The sequence below is a fragment of the Lampris incognitus genome, chromosome 2, assembly GCF_029633865.1.
Source record: "Lampris incognitus isolate fLamInc1 chromosome 2, fLamInc1.hap2, whole genome shotgun sequence".
Lineage (NCBI taxonomy): Eukaryota > Metazoa > Chordata > Actinopteri > Lampriformes > Lampridae > Lampris > Lampris incognitus.
In genome coordinates, this window is record NC_079212.1 from 120,856,864 (window position 1) to 120,871,783 (window position 14,920).

A 14,920-nucleotide genomic window follows, 5' to 3' on the forward strand; every position below is an offset into this window, starting at 1 on the left:
CTAACCACCACTCAAAGTCCTGCTGTTTACCCCCATCCCATTGACCCCCCTCCCACACACACACACACACACACACACACACACACACACACATTCTCCTCACTGTGTTGTTGGCAAAACATTTTCCTTCAAATTTTCCAGTAATGTAGTTACATAAGCTACATGCAGTGAAGTGAAAGCACGAGAATTAATAGAAAATGCATACTTGAGTGACCATAAGATTTCTTTCACCTTAAATATATAAGATGCTGGGCTTTATAATGGTTGGGTGAATATAACATGGCCTCAGGCACTGTTCAGTGAATACTTATGAATATTAGATGAGATGTTCACTAAGCTGTACACACTGTTGTTTTTATGCGGTATTCTTTACTTACTGTTTGCTCTCCCTGTGGAGGAATTTAACCACTAACGTTAATCATCGCTGATGAGTCTTGTCTCCCTTTGTCCTTTGTCTTATTTACTCAAAAGAAATTGATCCGAAACCAACTCATCGTACATCATCAACCTTATAAAATGGGCAGTGTTTCAAGGGAAATTGCAAAGATGCATAAAAACATGCATTTGCATGTTGAGTTGAACAAAAAGAAGAGAAACCCCTGTGTTTTACTTGGGTGGATTACTTTGGGCTAAAATATGGCCTTAAAAATTGATCCAGTTATTTTAGTCTCTTAAAAAAGGCTATGTACAAATTACAATACACACAATATAGGAACACACAAACAAAATAATTCACCAGATACGTATTATAAAGTACACAATGCGGCAAAATGCTTGGGGCTACAACGATCAAATTAAATGCCAAGTTCTGCGGTTATTGAACTGTTTTTACAGCTTCAGTATGCTCTCTGTGTTTGACACTGTCAGGTAAGCTTCAGATATTCTCCAGTTACGTTTTTGATTTGCATACTCGTTTTGCTGGCATGTATGTGGATTTTTTTTATATAAAAGATGGTTGATAATGCACGTTTTGTCTGACCCTGCTTAGTTATTTTGGTTTATACACAATAAAACATTTTCAACACACATTCATAGGTGACCATTCATTTTGTTATTCATAGTTACTCCAGAATTATACTATACGTAGTAGATGCTGCTATACTATATGCATATATGCAATTCCCAAAACAAACCATGCAGTTCCAACAAAAATATATGTAGATGAATATATTTGAATATGAATATAAGACACTTCCCGTACCTTATTTGAGATTTAGAAAAAAAAGAAGAAAAAAAAAAGAAACTCATAACCATGTGCTTCCCATCTTTCCACTATCATGTCGGTGTTTGCCGCTGTGATTGACAGCCCTGAAGAGGGGCGGGACCAACAGCATTGAGGAGCGCGCGTGAGCTGCTCAGGGCAAAACCACTGACTTGGATAAACAGTATTTCACAGATGTACAGATGAAACCAGTCACCCGGAGTCACTCGGAGTTGTTTGACTCATTCCGACAGTTGCACAAAGTGTCATTTATGGAGACATAAAGTAGATTTACGCGCGATAAGTGTTTATTTTCCACCTACTGAGCCGACTTTGCCATCGGGTTACCGGGGAACCGGGGAGATCTTCGGAGATATCCGGGATCGCGAAGACAACTTTAATGTTTGTATAATATGTAAGTGTAATCACATTAAAATATTCTTTTTTCTCTACGTCGACTTTAATGTCAGTGTTATTAGTCAGGGACAGCAGCACCTTGTTTATTATAACCTTTTTTTTTTTTTAGCCAGTTGCACTTGAGAGTAGGAGTCTTGTGAGACCGCTTCATTTGCTGGTATTTCGAGCAAATGTGGATGGTGTGATTTTGCCAGGTGACTTGGTTTGACAAACATAGATGTGTTTTAATCTGCTGTGGTTGGAACTAGTAAAGATTCCAGTACACTTTGACATCTATCTATCTATCTATCTATCTATCTATCTATCTATCTATCTATCTATCTATCTATCTATCTATCTATCTGTCTATCTGTCTATCTGTCTGTCTGTCTGTCTGTCTGTCTGTCTGAAAGTAGCATGTTGGTCTCACTGCTTTAGCAATCCTCCAGTTGCAGGAAAAAAAACAAAAAGTGTCTGGTATTCCAAACCAGTATGATAATTTTTTTTGCAATTAAAATACAGGGACTCCTTGCTTACATTATGCATTATTACATCTGGGCTGTGATTGGCTGTGGCTCTCTGACTGTGTGTGTGGCAACAGCCTTTGAATCCACCCAGCAACCACCTATTCCTCATGCTCTTGTGATTCTGTGCCTTCAAGGGCCTTTTCTGCAGCATCCAGTGTGGTTACCATGGCAACGGCAGCCTGACCCTGGGTGCGCTGCAGCAGTTACTCCAGGCTTGACCTGAATTCCCTACAACATGCTGTAAAGGCAAACATGGCTTGGACAACTGACCCGCTTCCTATTGTTGACAGTCAAGAAATGTGAAAGCCACTGCAATTGCCTCGGGCGATGGTGAATCCCCAAGGCGCCAATACACTCATCTTTCATGGATCAATGACTTGTGTTTTTGTCCATGTCATACATAGATGTCTGCAGTATTATCGCATGTTTCTGCGTCGGGGTCTGTTCAGTTGTTTTTGCAGGACAAATATCACATGGATGATACTAGAATATAAACCCAGATTTATTTCGCCAGCTGTAGCGGTTCCAATTTGGTCTTTAGTCCACAAAGTCCAAGCAGAGGAAAGAGATGTGCTGAAACCAAAACTCATGGTATTTTACCTAAAGAACTATTCACTTTAAAACATTCGTGTTGGTACAACATACTTTCTTTTGTCTTTTTAGTGCAATCAGCGGCCATAATGTGTATTTACGCTATTCTGTTTTTTAAAGGTATATGAACAGATGTTGTGGGTTTCCATGCTGGTGATAGAAAATGCGAATGTTGACAGAGCGGTCCCTGCACAGCCCACGGCTCAGCTGTAAGCTCCCTGAGGTGTTAGCTTGCTGTTGGAGCCAGACTGTGTAGGAGTGCCTATTTCTGTCCTTTCTCTGAGGGACTCTGAGGCCCGCTCCTTGTCTCCACCACCTAGTGCAGCAGAGCAAAAATTGACTTTACATGCACAGTCAGCCAGACTCTCTTTGTCTGTGTTTTCTGATCTGGACCTTTTCCTGCTTAGCATGTTACATTGACTCTTCCACTACAAGATTGTTTGGGGAGGGGGGGTCTATTAATAGAATTAGAGGTGTTATCACACTTCTTTTAATTTTAAGAAATCACAATGGAGCTTACTTAACTATGATGATAAATCTAAGAGGGAGTACCTAATTATATGCATTCATCAGCCAGTATGGACACAGTGGATATTGCAGGCTGCAGATGCAGATTCTCACATGAGAATGGGCAACTGAAATGAAGCTCACATTACTTATTTCTGTGGCTTTTGCAATGTCTTTAAAATCAGTTCATTGTCTCCGTGCCCTGAGTGGGGAGGTCCTGGCTGCCCTGGGATCATGAGTCAGACATGGACAATAGCATACTGTCTTCTCTCCACTGCTGCTCTCTAGCAGTCAGATTGGAATCAAGCTGGAGTTTATAATCGATGACCTACATTTCCTACCCTCACATGAATGGTGTTGGTACTATTTCATCAATTATATACATGTGAAATTTCTTCAGTGCTGCACTAATTAGGTGGTTCATGGTCCCTCTGTGTTCACTCAGTACGCATGTTGTTTTTCCCAGCCTATTTAAACTGGGCTTCTGTTTGTTTGTTTATGCCACAGATGTAATGGATCAGCAGAGAGCGCTCCATTCAGGATGCCTTGTCTCAGGGGTCCGTACGCCTCCTGTACGCCGCAACAGCAAGCTGGCCAACCTGGGGCGGATCTTCAAGCCCTGGAAATGGAGGAAAAAGAAAAATGAGAAGCTGAAGCCCTCTGCAAGTGAGTAAAGCTCAGTGGACCGCATGAACAAATGCATGCTCACATTAGCAGAAGTAAACACCCTAGGGTTCACATGACTTGTAAGGGAGTGGATGTTTGAGGTAATGAATGAATGTATGTATGAATGAATGCACTCATTCTGTCTTTGAGAATATGGAGGCTGGATTTGTTAACAAGAGTTGGGCCACTGAGTGTGAAGTTTGTGTTTGTTGTGATGTAGTGTGTCGTCATTTTTATAAATGGAGAGTGTTTGTGTCATTTAGTGTTGGAGAAGAAGGCAGCTGCACGACAGAGCAGAGATGACCCCGTAAGAAGAGGCTTGGGGGAGACTGTGACAGGTGCAAATGCAAAGGGCATGGATGAACACAAACAAGCACACTACATACATGCTATGCACATGTAACTCGGGCTTTTAACAGTTCAGTTGTTCACGTCTGCTAACTGTATGATGCCTAGTTGCTTTGATAACCCATTGATGTCTTTCCACGCTGTTTTCTGTGTAGAGTCAGACCTAGCTTGTGGAGGCAGCAACGAAGATCAAGACACACCCACACATTCAGACAGTGAGGAGAGAGATGAGGAGCCCCTGGTACCCTTAGACAACACATTGGAAGCTCTTGGGAGCAATATTGATCCCCCAGCAGGTAAAATAATCAAACTAATCCCCAAAAAAGAACAGATTACAATTTGAAGTTTACAGAAATCAGTTTTAAATTGAAAGGGATTGTTTTTAGGTTTCCTGATACTTTACAGTTGCAGCTTCTAGCAGTGTTTCTCTGACTGACCACTAGGTGGAGACAGACATATTCATAACTAATGTTAACTGTTTTATTACCGTGCTGTGTTTTCAGTACAAGATTTGCCAGTGGAGTCAAAAGCAATTGCAGATCACAGTCAGAGTAAGGAGGTTGAAGGAGACCACAAATCACTAAATGACCCAAGTGATGATCACTCCATGGGGAAGGTGGTGGTTGCAGAGGGAAAAAATGAGGCTGCTGTGGCCCTACCTCAGAAACGTGCAAGCACCCCTCCTCCACCCAACCTCCCAGTCAAATTGCTCACCAGACTGGGCAGTCTAGAGGGTGAGTCTGCAAGGGCAAACTTATTTCTCAAGCAGAGGAGATGCCCTATTGAGATGTCATTCAGCATTAAAATATGATTTCTCTTAACCAGGCCCTCATCCAGCTCCAATGAAAAAATCCCCGGCTACGTTGCCAAGGAACTTCACACTACCCAAAGACCCTCAGGGCTCTCTGCTGCGAGGCAGGATCTCCACGCCCACTGGATCCCCCCACCTTGGCGGTCTACACCCACAGTTGCCCCCTAGCTGCATCATTGAGGAATTGCACCGTGCCCTGGCCACAAAACATAGACAGGAGAGGTCAAAAGCAAATATAAGATGTGCTGTATTCCCAGTATACATACTTGGGATATAACTGTCAGCAGGACATTAACTTCAGATCATAAAGAATAATAAAAATATTTTTTGAATTCTGGATATTAATTAATATGGGTATATATTTGCGTTCTTTGGCCCTAGCTTCCAAGGGAAGGAGGTACGCTCATCTCCGAAGCGTCGCCAAGATGGCCGCCTTTCCCGCTCATCCAGCGTAGAGAAAGAGCCTGTCAGCGAGTCGGAGAGCAAGAAGGAATCCGATGAGAACAAGGAGAATCAGCGTCTAGATGAATACTACAGTGACCAGGACAGCTGGAATGAATCTGTCATCTCTGGTAGGTCTCTTGATTGTAGATATGTGCTGGAATATTTACTGTACTTTCACCTGACTCCTGATGTATAAACCGACCTAATTCGGGCACCATGTCGTTTGGATGAATGAATCTGCATAATCTTTGTTGATATTTGTTTGTTGGTTGGAGTATGACTGGGAGATTTACACTGCTGATGAGTAGCAGACTTTGCAGTGTTAAATTTCACCGGGTCTGTAAACATCTGCTGTGATGCCCTAATTCTTGGCCATTCAGTAAGTCGACTGCGTCAGTGCATAAAGGCCCGTGAGACACGGACACACAATGCTGTGGGAGACCACAGTTTCTTAGTGGTGCTGTGACAATAAGCGTGCATTTTAGACTGTGTTCACAACCTGCCTTTATGATGACAAATACTGCTTAAGCCATGCAATGAGACCTATATTAACACACAGAAAAATGTGTAATACGTACACATGTTACGGAATGGCGCCACTGACGTCCCTCCTTTCTACAGGAATATTGAATCTTGAACTTAATAAGACATTTTCTATAAAGATTAATTGTTATTTATAAGGGGATATATCTTATTAGTGAGTTGTAATATAACAGGGTTGTGTTTCAGATTATGTGCAAAAGTGCAAAACACAGTATAGAGTATAAAGGCTGGGGCATGTTTAGGGGTTTTAGCTGGAAAAGCATGGGTGGCAGGGTTAAAACGCTCCGCTCACGGTGACCTTAGTTCATACACTACTGCCTCCGACGCCGACAGGCACCCTCCCACGACGAATGAGGAAAGAGCTGCTGGCGGTAAAGCTCCGCAACCGTCCCAGCAAGCAGGAGCTGGAAGACCGCAACATCTTCCCCGTGCGCAGTGACCAGGAGCGCCAGGAGATCCGGCAACAGATAGAGACGAAGCTGGCCAAGTGAGTCGCTCTGTGCAGACCTGCCTCGGCCTGTCATCATCATCAGCCTCTCATCACCCTTTTATGCTCAATGTGTCTGTCTTATCATTCACCATCCCTGCTCTCTTCACTCTTTCTACTGGTCTGATACATTTCATTCACCATTAATATATACCCTGTCCTTAATCATCTGATAGAGACCTTTACACCCTTGAAACAGCAATGGGAATCTAATCAAACCTCTTATGTCAAGATTCAACCAGGGAAACTCCTTCTGAGTTAAGCATTGAACATGTCCATAGCATGTCCTTGAACTTGCTGAGGATGAAAACTAATGGGAGAACAGGATAGTCTTAAGGCCATCACACACTGTGCCATTTTGGCTATCCTAGGAGTTTCCAAGACAAATTCTACCAGTTATGGCCAAAATTGTTCATCATGAACAATGGTCGACTCTCTTGGGTTGTTCAACATGACACAGTTGCACAGTGCCGTCATAGGCTCCAACAAAGTTCAAGCAGATTCAAAAAATTTGGGTTGTGGTAGTGGAGTGTGGCAGGGGATATGACGATAAAAAATATCGCTATGACACCATCCTGGTGAGTTACCAAAAGGAGCATGGGAGAAAATAATGACATGGGGCATCTGGGTAGCGTAGCGGTCTACTCCGTTTCCTACCAACAAGGGGATCGCTGTTTCGAATCCCCATGTTATCTCTGGCTTGGTCGGACGTCCCTACAGACACAACTGGCCGTGTGTGTAGGTGGGAAGCCGGATGTGTGTATGTGTCCAGGTCGCTGCACTAGTGCCTCCTGTGGTCGATCAGGGCGCCTGTTCAGGGGGGAGGGGGAACTGGGGGGAAAAGCGTGATCCTCCCATGCACTCCGTCCCCCTGGCGAAACTCCTCACTATCAGGTGAAAAGAAGCGGCTGGCAACTCCACGTGGTTTGGAGGAGGCATGTGGTAGTCTGCAGCCCTCCCCGGATCGGCGGGGGGGAGTGGGGGGGTGGAGCAGCGACCGGGACAGCTCGGAAGAGTGGGGTAATTGGCTGGATAAAACTGGGGAGAAAAAGGGGGAAAAAAAGGAAAATAATGACATCCTAGCGCACCAGATCACAAACACGATGAGCAGGTCCAAATCCTGCTCCTTTTCTTTTTTGGGGGGGTTTCCTGAGGCAAAAACTTGCCGTCATCAATGCAGCTCCATGTTTTCTCCGTGTGGTCATTTTCCTTGTCTTTTTCTTTTTCTTTTTCTTTTATTGCCATGAAAAGGCACAATTGCCTTGATGGATTGACGATTTGACCTTTTTCCCCATCATACAGTGTGACATACAATAAACATTCGGGATGGCCACAATCATACGGTGTGTGGGGGCCCTGAGATGATGCCTCTACGGCCCCTGGTTGCAGATTTGTAGCAGTTGGTATCATTTATGATAGCTCATCTTTTCTTGATACATGTCTAGGGAGAGGTGGCTACCAATGTCACAGGACATGGCCTCTGTGTCGGATTGTGTATGTTGTTACCCATGAGCTCTTTATGCATGGCATGTTGCTTTCTGTCTGTTTGTCTGTCTCTCTGTCTGTGTCTGTTTGTCTGTGTCCCTATCTCTTATTAAAAAATGTAAACTGTATTACTACCTTTGATCTCAGAAGTGAACTGCAGTTGCAGGGAACCGGTTTCTCACTAACAGCTCTGAATATTCATGACAGAACATGTTGCAATGAATCCTTTTGTTGTCACTAGTAATAACGCTTATCATTCCGGCGATACTGATTAATTCTCACAAGCTTTCACATGTATCAGTTTAACACCACATCCAGAGTGTGGCTTTTCTATGTCAAGCGGTCTATTTTTTGGAATGTAGAACAGGATTTTCCCGAAAATCTCTGGAGGAATGCAACAGAGAACTTAATCTCATTTGGGGTGTTATGTAATTGATGGTAGAGCGTTATTATGGTGAATTTAATAGGATTAACAAACAAATCAGGTTTGACTTTGCTGAGTAATATTGTGCAGAATGTGCTGGTAGACTTAAACCATTAGTGCACTCAATGCAGAAATGCAGTTTGGTTTATATAGTCTAAAGAACACGTTGTGCTCGGTTGACACAGAGTAATATGCCAGCGGACCCAAAATTAAGGTTCACGGTTCTAGCCCTGCTGATGCCTGTGGTTTGATTAAGCATCACAGGTAACATAAGTGGCAGGGCCATAGGGGTAATATGCTCCATACTACTGCAGGTGGAGTTGAGAAAAATGGCAGAGGATGTATATGGAGAATTTACCTTAGGTTTAACAGGGTATTGGACATGGTAGAAGGGAAGGAAAAGGGGGGAAAAATCTCCCCAAAAAAGAAGAACTGCATTGGCTTTTGGCTCCAGAGTGGGGCAGACTTGCTTGCTAAAGTCAATAAGTTCTTAAGATACCAGCCCACAGTACGGTCATCTGACAGCGTCTCGATTTCTTTTTTTCTTCTTCATTGCATTTGTTTACATCTCCGTGCCATCCAGTGTTAAATTAACAATATGGAGTTGCAGCAAGCGCATAAATATTTTCATGTGGAGGACCTAGTCGACTGATTCAGTTTTCTTATCCATTTAGTTTCCACAGAAAGTAAGCATGCTGACACATTTAAGTAAAGAAGGCGATGAAATGTTTCACTGCACTGAGGCAATGGTGTTTTTCTTGCCTGAGCTGACAATTAAAACACCAGATGCTCTCATTCAAATACAGGGAATTTCACACATATGTGCACGCACGCACGCACACACACACACGCACACACACACGCACACACGCACGCGCACACACGGACGCGCGCGCACACACACACACACACACACGCGCACGCACACACACACACACACACACACACACACACATCCCCCCCCAAAATCCCATTTATAATTCCTATGGTCTTGCACAATGCAGTCCTCACTTATAAATATTTGTTTGAGGTTTGATGACAGACTGAAATCTATCCCAAAAAGTGGGTTTGCACAGGCGCCTTAAAATTTGTAAATATTTGGTTTTGGTGTCATGGATGAGTCTGAAGCCCTATAAGAATAGATTTATGATAAACGTTTTTAAAAGACACCTTGCAGACTATAGCACGTGAGCCAGCATGCTAGGTAAGTAAATTAAAATCCAGGATAATGTACTGTTTTTTCACTTTTTGACTGAGAAATGTAGTAAGTCAATCCAAATGAAAGAACAAAGAGTGCTGAGGCTCTAGCCTGTGTCGACATGAAGCGACAGATTTTTCCCCCTTTTTTTCTCCCCAATTGCATCTGGCCAATTACCCCACTCTTCCGGGCCATCCTGGTCACTGCTCCAACCCCTCTGCTGACCCAGGGAGGGCTGCAGACTACCACATGCTTCCTCCGATACATGAGGAGCCGCCAGCCGCTTCTTTTCACCTGACAGTGAGGAGTTTCACCAGGGGGACGTAGCGCATGGGAGCATCATGCCATTCCCTCCAGTTCCCCCTCCCCCCTTAACAGGCACCCTGACTAACCAGAGGAGGCACTAGTGCAGCGACCAGGACACATACCCACATCCGGCTTTCCATCCACAGACACGGCCAATTGTGTCTGGAGGGACCCCGACCAAGCCGGAGGTAACACGGGGATTTTAACTGGCGATCCCTGTGTTGGTAGGCAACAGAATTGACCGCTATGCTACCCGGATGTAAAGCGACACATTTTGGCGATTCAATGATGTAAGAGGCTGACATTGTAGTGGGTACTGCAGTGATGGTACCCAGGCTCCAGATTTGTGGGTATATTATCTAGCTGTTAGCACAATTTCAAAACCAAGCTCATCTATGCATTGAAGGTGAAACTAGCCCAAAGTAAGCCATTCATACTCATTTAGACCCCTCTAGAAGTTGTCTCATTACCTTTGCAGAAGTTACAGTTCTCTGGTTTCTTTCTTTCTCTCTCATTCATGTTTGCAAATATCGTATAGTCAAAGAAAAGACGGATGATATATTTTTTACTCAGGGGGACTAGTAGGATGCACACTATGTTACAGTGCACTGATGGAGTCAGTGCAGCATTCACAAGTGATATGGCAAGAAAATCCTCTACTGTTGTCTTGTCTCCAGCACCTGTGAAGAGAGGAGGGCACTGGCTCTGAGGCCTGCTGACTTTCCACTTAGTATGCTGTCATGGCACACACACACACACACACACAGACACAAACACAGACACACACACAGACACACACAGACACACACACACACACACACACACACACACACACACACACACACACACACACACACACACACACACAGTACCATCACAGGGCAAGGCCTCTAATTAGAGAGATTAAGACACTGAGGCGAGGAAAGAAAAAAGGGCGCTGGCGTCCTCTCCGGCTATCTGTCAGCCACTTTGAAGAATCCCTAATTAATTTGCCAATAAGTCCTTGCTACCCACTTTGTAATTTACTTTAATGTGGGAAGGATGGATAATATTTTTCATGAGATTTTTCAAGTTTGGCATTGTGCTTGTCCATGTGTGATTTCTCGCGGCTTCATCCAAGGTATTTCACAGCTGCGTGCACTGAATTGTTAAACCAAGGCTGCTCCTAACACGCCGCCTCTCATGTGAGTTCCCATGTGCATCTGTGCGTCTGTGTGATGATAGTAAATCCAGCCAGTGCTTAAATTTTAGTTGAACCTGAGGTCATCTGAAAGGGGCAAATTTCACTGTCTTTAAAACCCGGTAAAGAAGAGACGTTATCACACATCGCCTGTTGTCTTGTGCAGGGCTGTCTTCTCTGTGTATGCCTAAAAGGATGTTTTATAGCTTGCTATTCTGTTTTTGGCTCTTGAACCTGTAGCAGATAAGGGGCAATGTACTGAATGTGGCAAAACTACATGAAGTGGATGGTCAGTCTGATCTATAATAAACTAATAATTTGGACCTCAGTGAGTCCCTGATTATTTTTTTTATTTTTATTTTTATGGCTTTTTCCTTCTTTTTCTCCCCAACTGTACCCATCCAATTACCCCACTCTTCTGAACTGTCCTGGTCGCTGCTCCACCCCCTCTGCCTATCCAAGCAGGCCTGCAGACTACCACATGCCTCCTCCAATACACGTGGAGTCGCCAGCCGCTTCTTTTCACCTGACAGTGAGGAGTTTCACCAGGGGGATGTAGCATGTGGGAGGATCACGCTATTCCCCCTGGTTCCCCCTCCCCCCGAACAGGCGCCCCGACTGACCAGAGGAGGCGCTAGTGCAGTGACCAAGACACATACCCACATCTGGCTTCCCATCTGCAGACACAGCCAATTGTGTCTGTAGGGACACCCAACCAAGCTGGAGGTAACACAGGGATTTGAACTGGTGATCCTCGTGTTGGTAGGCAACAGAATAGACTGCCACACCACCCAGATGCCCCATTCCTGATTATTCTTACATAACAGACAGGAGGTAATCAATCAATCAATCATGGCATGAGGGGAAAGGCTGAGCCTGGGTCAACATGCAGGGTTAGGTAAGGCTTGCACATCAGCTGAGGACAGAGACTGGTCATAGAGGGTGCTAATGGATTTTATGACTGGATTTTTGTCATCTGCCATCATTCCTCCTGCATCATGATCCAGTAGATGCCCAGAGGCGAAGATCATGGCCATTTAGTTGGTAGCCTGGTGCCAAATATTGCCTTTCGGTCATTTCAAACAGACCTTTTGTTTGATTCTGAACAATAGCAGTTAAAATTGTGTGCATCTTGTCTTTTTTTTTTCTCCAATAACAAACTATGTTGATTTTTTGTCCCACTGTGTTGGTGCCAAGAGTGAATGGGAGTGAAGTGCTGGATTCACACACAAGCGGCCGCTAGTTATTGAATATTGTTCTCCCTGCATGCTTTGAATGAACCAAACTACTCGCCAAAATTGCTTGGTTGAGGAAAACTAGTAGTTTTCTGATATTGCACTGATGTGTGAATTATGAGCGTGAATAATCAAATACAAGCCAAGTACAAAAAAAGACCACTGTAAATGCACACTGAATGTGGCCCAACCACAACATGTGCATGTATACAACTACTTTTGCCCATGGAAATATATGTTTGTTATAAGTTTTATGAACACACATACTTATGTTTGTTCAGTCAGTAAAATGTAGGCTTTTCCATTCATTTAAGCTTGAATGGAAAATTGGAAATGGAAAATGTATGGACCCTGTAACTGACCTACATAAACCCCTGGGTCTACAACAGTACAATGCACTGATACTGTGCATTCTCCAGGGGAACCGATATTGAGGTTGAAAGAAAACACAAGAAGATGGAAATGACAATCCTGTAAGAATAAAGCAAACACATAATTCAAAGGTTTGTGCAAATGTCCTCATGTTGGAATCAATGCGTAATTAAGAGCCCTTTAAAGCAGACCCAAATAATTATGGGGGAATAATGTTAGCACTTAGGGGGAAAAAACAAAAACAAACTCATGTTAATATATAGTGAAGTTCAGCCAGTTCCACTGACAGAAGGGGTTGTATGTGTCTGGAGTAGGCAGGACCCTGCAGACGCTGTGTATGCAGACTGGCCTGGCCACACATGCCCAGAGGGGCTTGGCTTCGGCTCCATGGCCGATCGCAGGACAGGCTGATCCGCAAGAGTTGTCAACATGAGTTTAGCCAGAACAGTTAACAGCTGAGGCATGCCATTGTTTGAAATGACAGCACCATGTGCTCGGCTGCCATAGCCTCCCAGTGTCTGTCTGTTCTGTCCTGAACACGTGGTCTGAGAGAGGACATGACCACCCACTCCTGTGCAATCTGGCGAACAACAAAGGCTTATGTGATCCTGTCCCCCTTCCTTCTGTGCTCTTCTGCAAACATCCCTTTTGTACCCTCAGTTGTGTACACATTGCATTGCTATGACTGACTACCACAGTGTTTGTGGAGGTGATTAACATGCTGTGTCCTACTTAAGTGTCTCATGGCAGAGTGTGTGAGTCTTGTGACGTGCCACTGAGTGGGCTGCTGTTTACTTTCTATTGGAACACAGTGGCCTTCACCTTCAGTGTTGGAGGAGAACCTTCACACATGATTCCACCTCGACAAAACGGACAAAACGGTGTCAAGCAGTGCAGCATCATGTGAGGGCATTATTCTGAGTTTGTGTACGTGCGTCCTTAGAAAGTCAGCATCAGCTGATAAATGAATACACTGATAGCTAATGTGTTAAAATGAGAACAGTAGCTCAAATTTCGAAAGTAACAACCATAGCTTTTTTAGAATATTGGATAGTTTACAGCCATTTGCAAATTAAGACACAATATTCTTCATTAGATGGTGGAAATGTAGTCTACGCCCACTCACCCCTGTGTGTTCTTCAGATAGTAGCGTGAAAGCAAAGGATTGAAGAAATCGACGACAGCTCAGCAGAAGATGGGTGTATTATCTCTGCTTTGGCTGGTACATAGTAGACAATGTCCTAATGAAAATGTGCTAATATCAAAGTACTGTGTAGCAGTAACATATCCCCTCTTCAACATTTAAAGAACTTAATTTATGGATATGTTTAGCACGGACAATATTGTTTTTGTGTGGGTGCGTGCGAGCATGTGCGCATACGCGTGTGTGTGTGATTGTGCTTTTGACAGGCTGCTGAATGCGGTGTAGTGGGCTCTTTATGGGGGAAGGAAACCCTCTTGTTTCTAAATTTAGCTCTCGCCATTGAAATGCTGCAGCAGAAGCCATATATACGTCACAGTCAAGGCTGCCTCCCCCCCACACACACACGCATATACACACACACACACTCCCCTCTGATTGAACTGTCCTCACTCCCCCTGCAGGTCTTGAATTACTGCAGAGAGCTACATCTGCTTCAGTGCCGCCCGCTTTGTCTTTTCGAGGGGATTACATTTGAATCGTGAGGATAACAGGTTCCCTTCACGATACCACTGCCACGATGTCATGCCCTGCCTGACCCTTTTTACTGTGTATGCCTTTAGAGGGCATTGAGTGTACATCCTGCTTCTGATCACTTTGCTTTCAGTAGAAATCTTGGTGATTGGGACAGTTTTTTGAGGGATTCATGTGCACGATGTTGCTCGCGCTCCTTCCCCCCAATGATTCAGACCCCTTTTCCATCTTCAGTAATCATTAGAGGGAGGACAGGGCCCTGCTATTCAGATGAGAGGTTCTGGAGCCATCAGCTGTGCTTAAGGGGAAGGAAGCTGTTTTTGAAGGAATTTTTTTTTTAAGGGGGTGACGGGGGGCTCTTGCTGCCTTGGTGCCAATGGTATGCCTAATAATGGGCTTTCTGTGGGAGGGAGAAAGGCTTGTTTTCTGCTGACACCACAACTCTGTGCGCGAAACAGGACAGAGGGAACAAGTACCCACGCACAACTCCTCTCCATCATCCCTATAAATAAAACAACACTGGC

At 44.2% G+C, this 14,920-nt stretch overlaps 1 protein-coding gene across 1 annotated transcript in view; it reads left to right on the top strand.

Moving 5' to 3' along the window:
• Window positions 1–14,920, top strand: part of phactr3b (phosphatase and actin regulator 3b) — a 50,274-nt gene that overhangs the window by 20,744 nt on the left and 14,610 nt on the right. Inside the window, exons 2-8 of the mRNA XM_056274600.1 lie at window positions 3,730–3,888; window positions 4,152–4,226; window positions 4,392–4,532; window positions 4,740–4,970; window positions 5,062–5,269; window positions 5,429–5,619; window positions 6,368–6,521. Coding sequence (XP_056130575.1) covers window positions 3,730–3,888; window positions 4,152–4,226; window positions 4,392–4,532; window positions 4,740–4,970; window positions 5,062–5,269; window positions 5,429–5,619; window positions 6,368–6,521 — 1,159 coding nt within the window. The remainder of the gene's footprint in view (window positions 1–3,729; window positions 3,889–4,151; window positions 4,227–4,391; window positions 4,533–4,739; window positions 4,971–5,061; window positions 5,270–5,428; window positions 5,620–6,367; window positions 6,522–14,920) is intronic.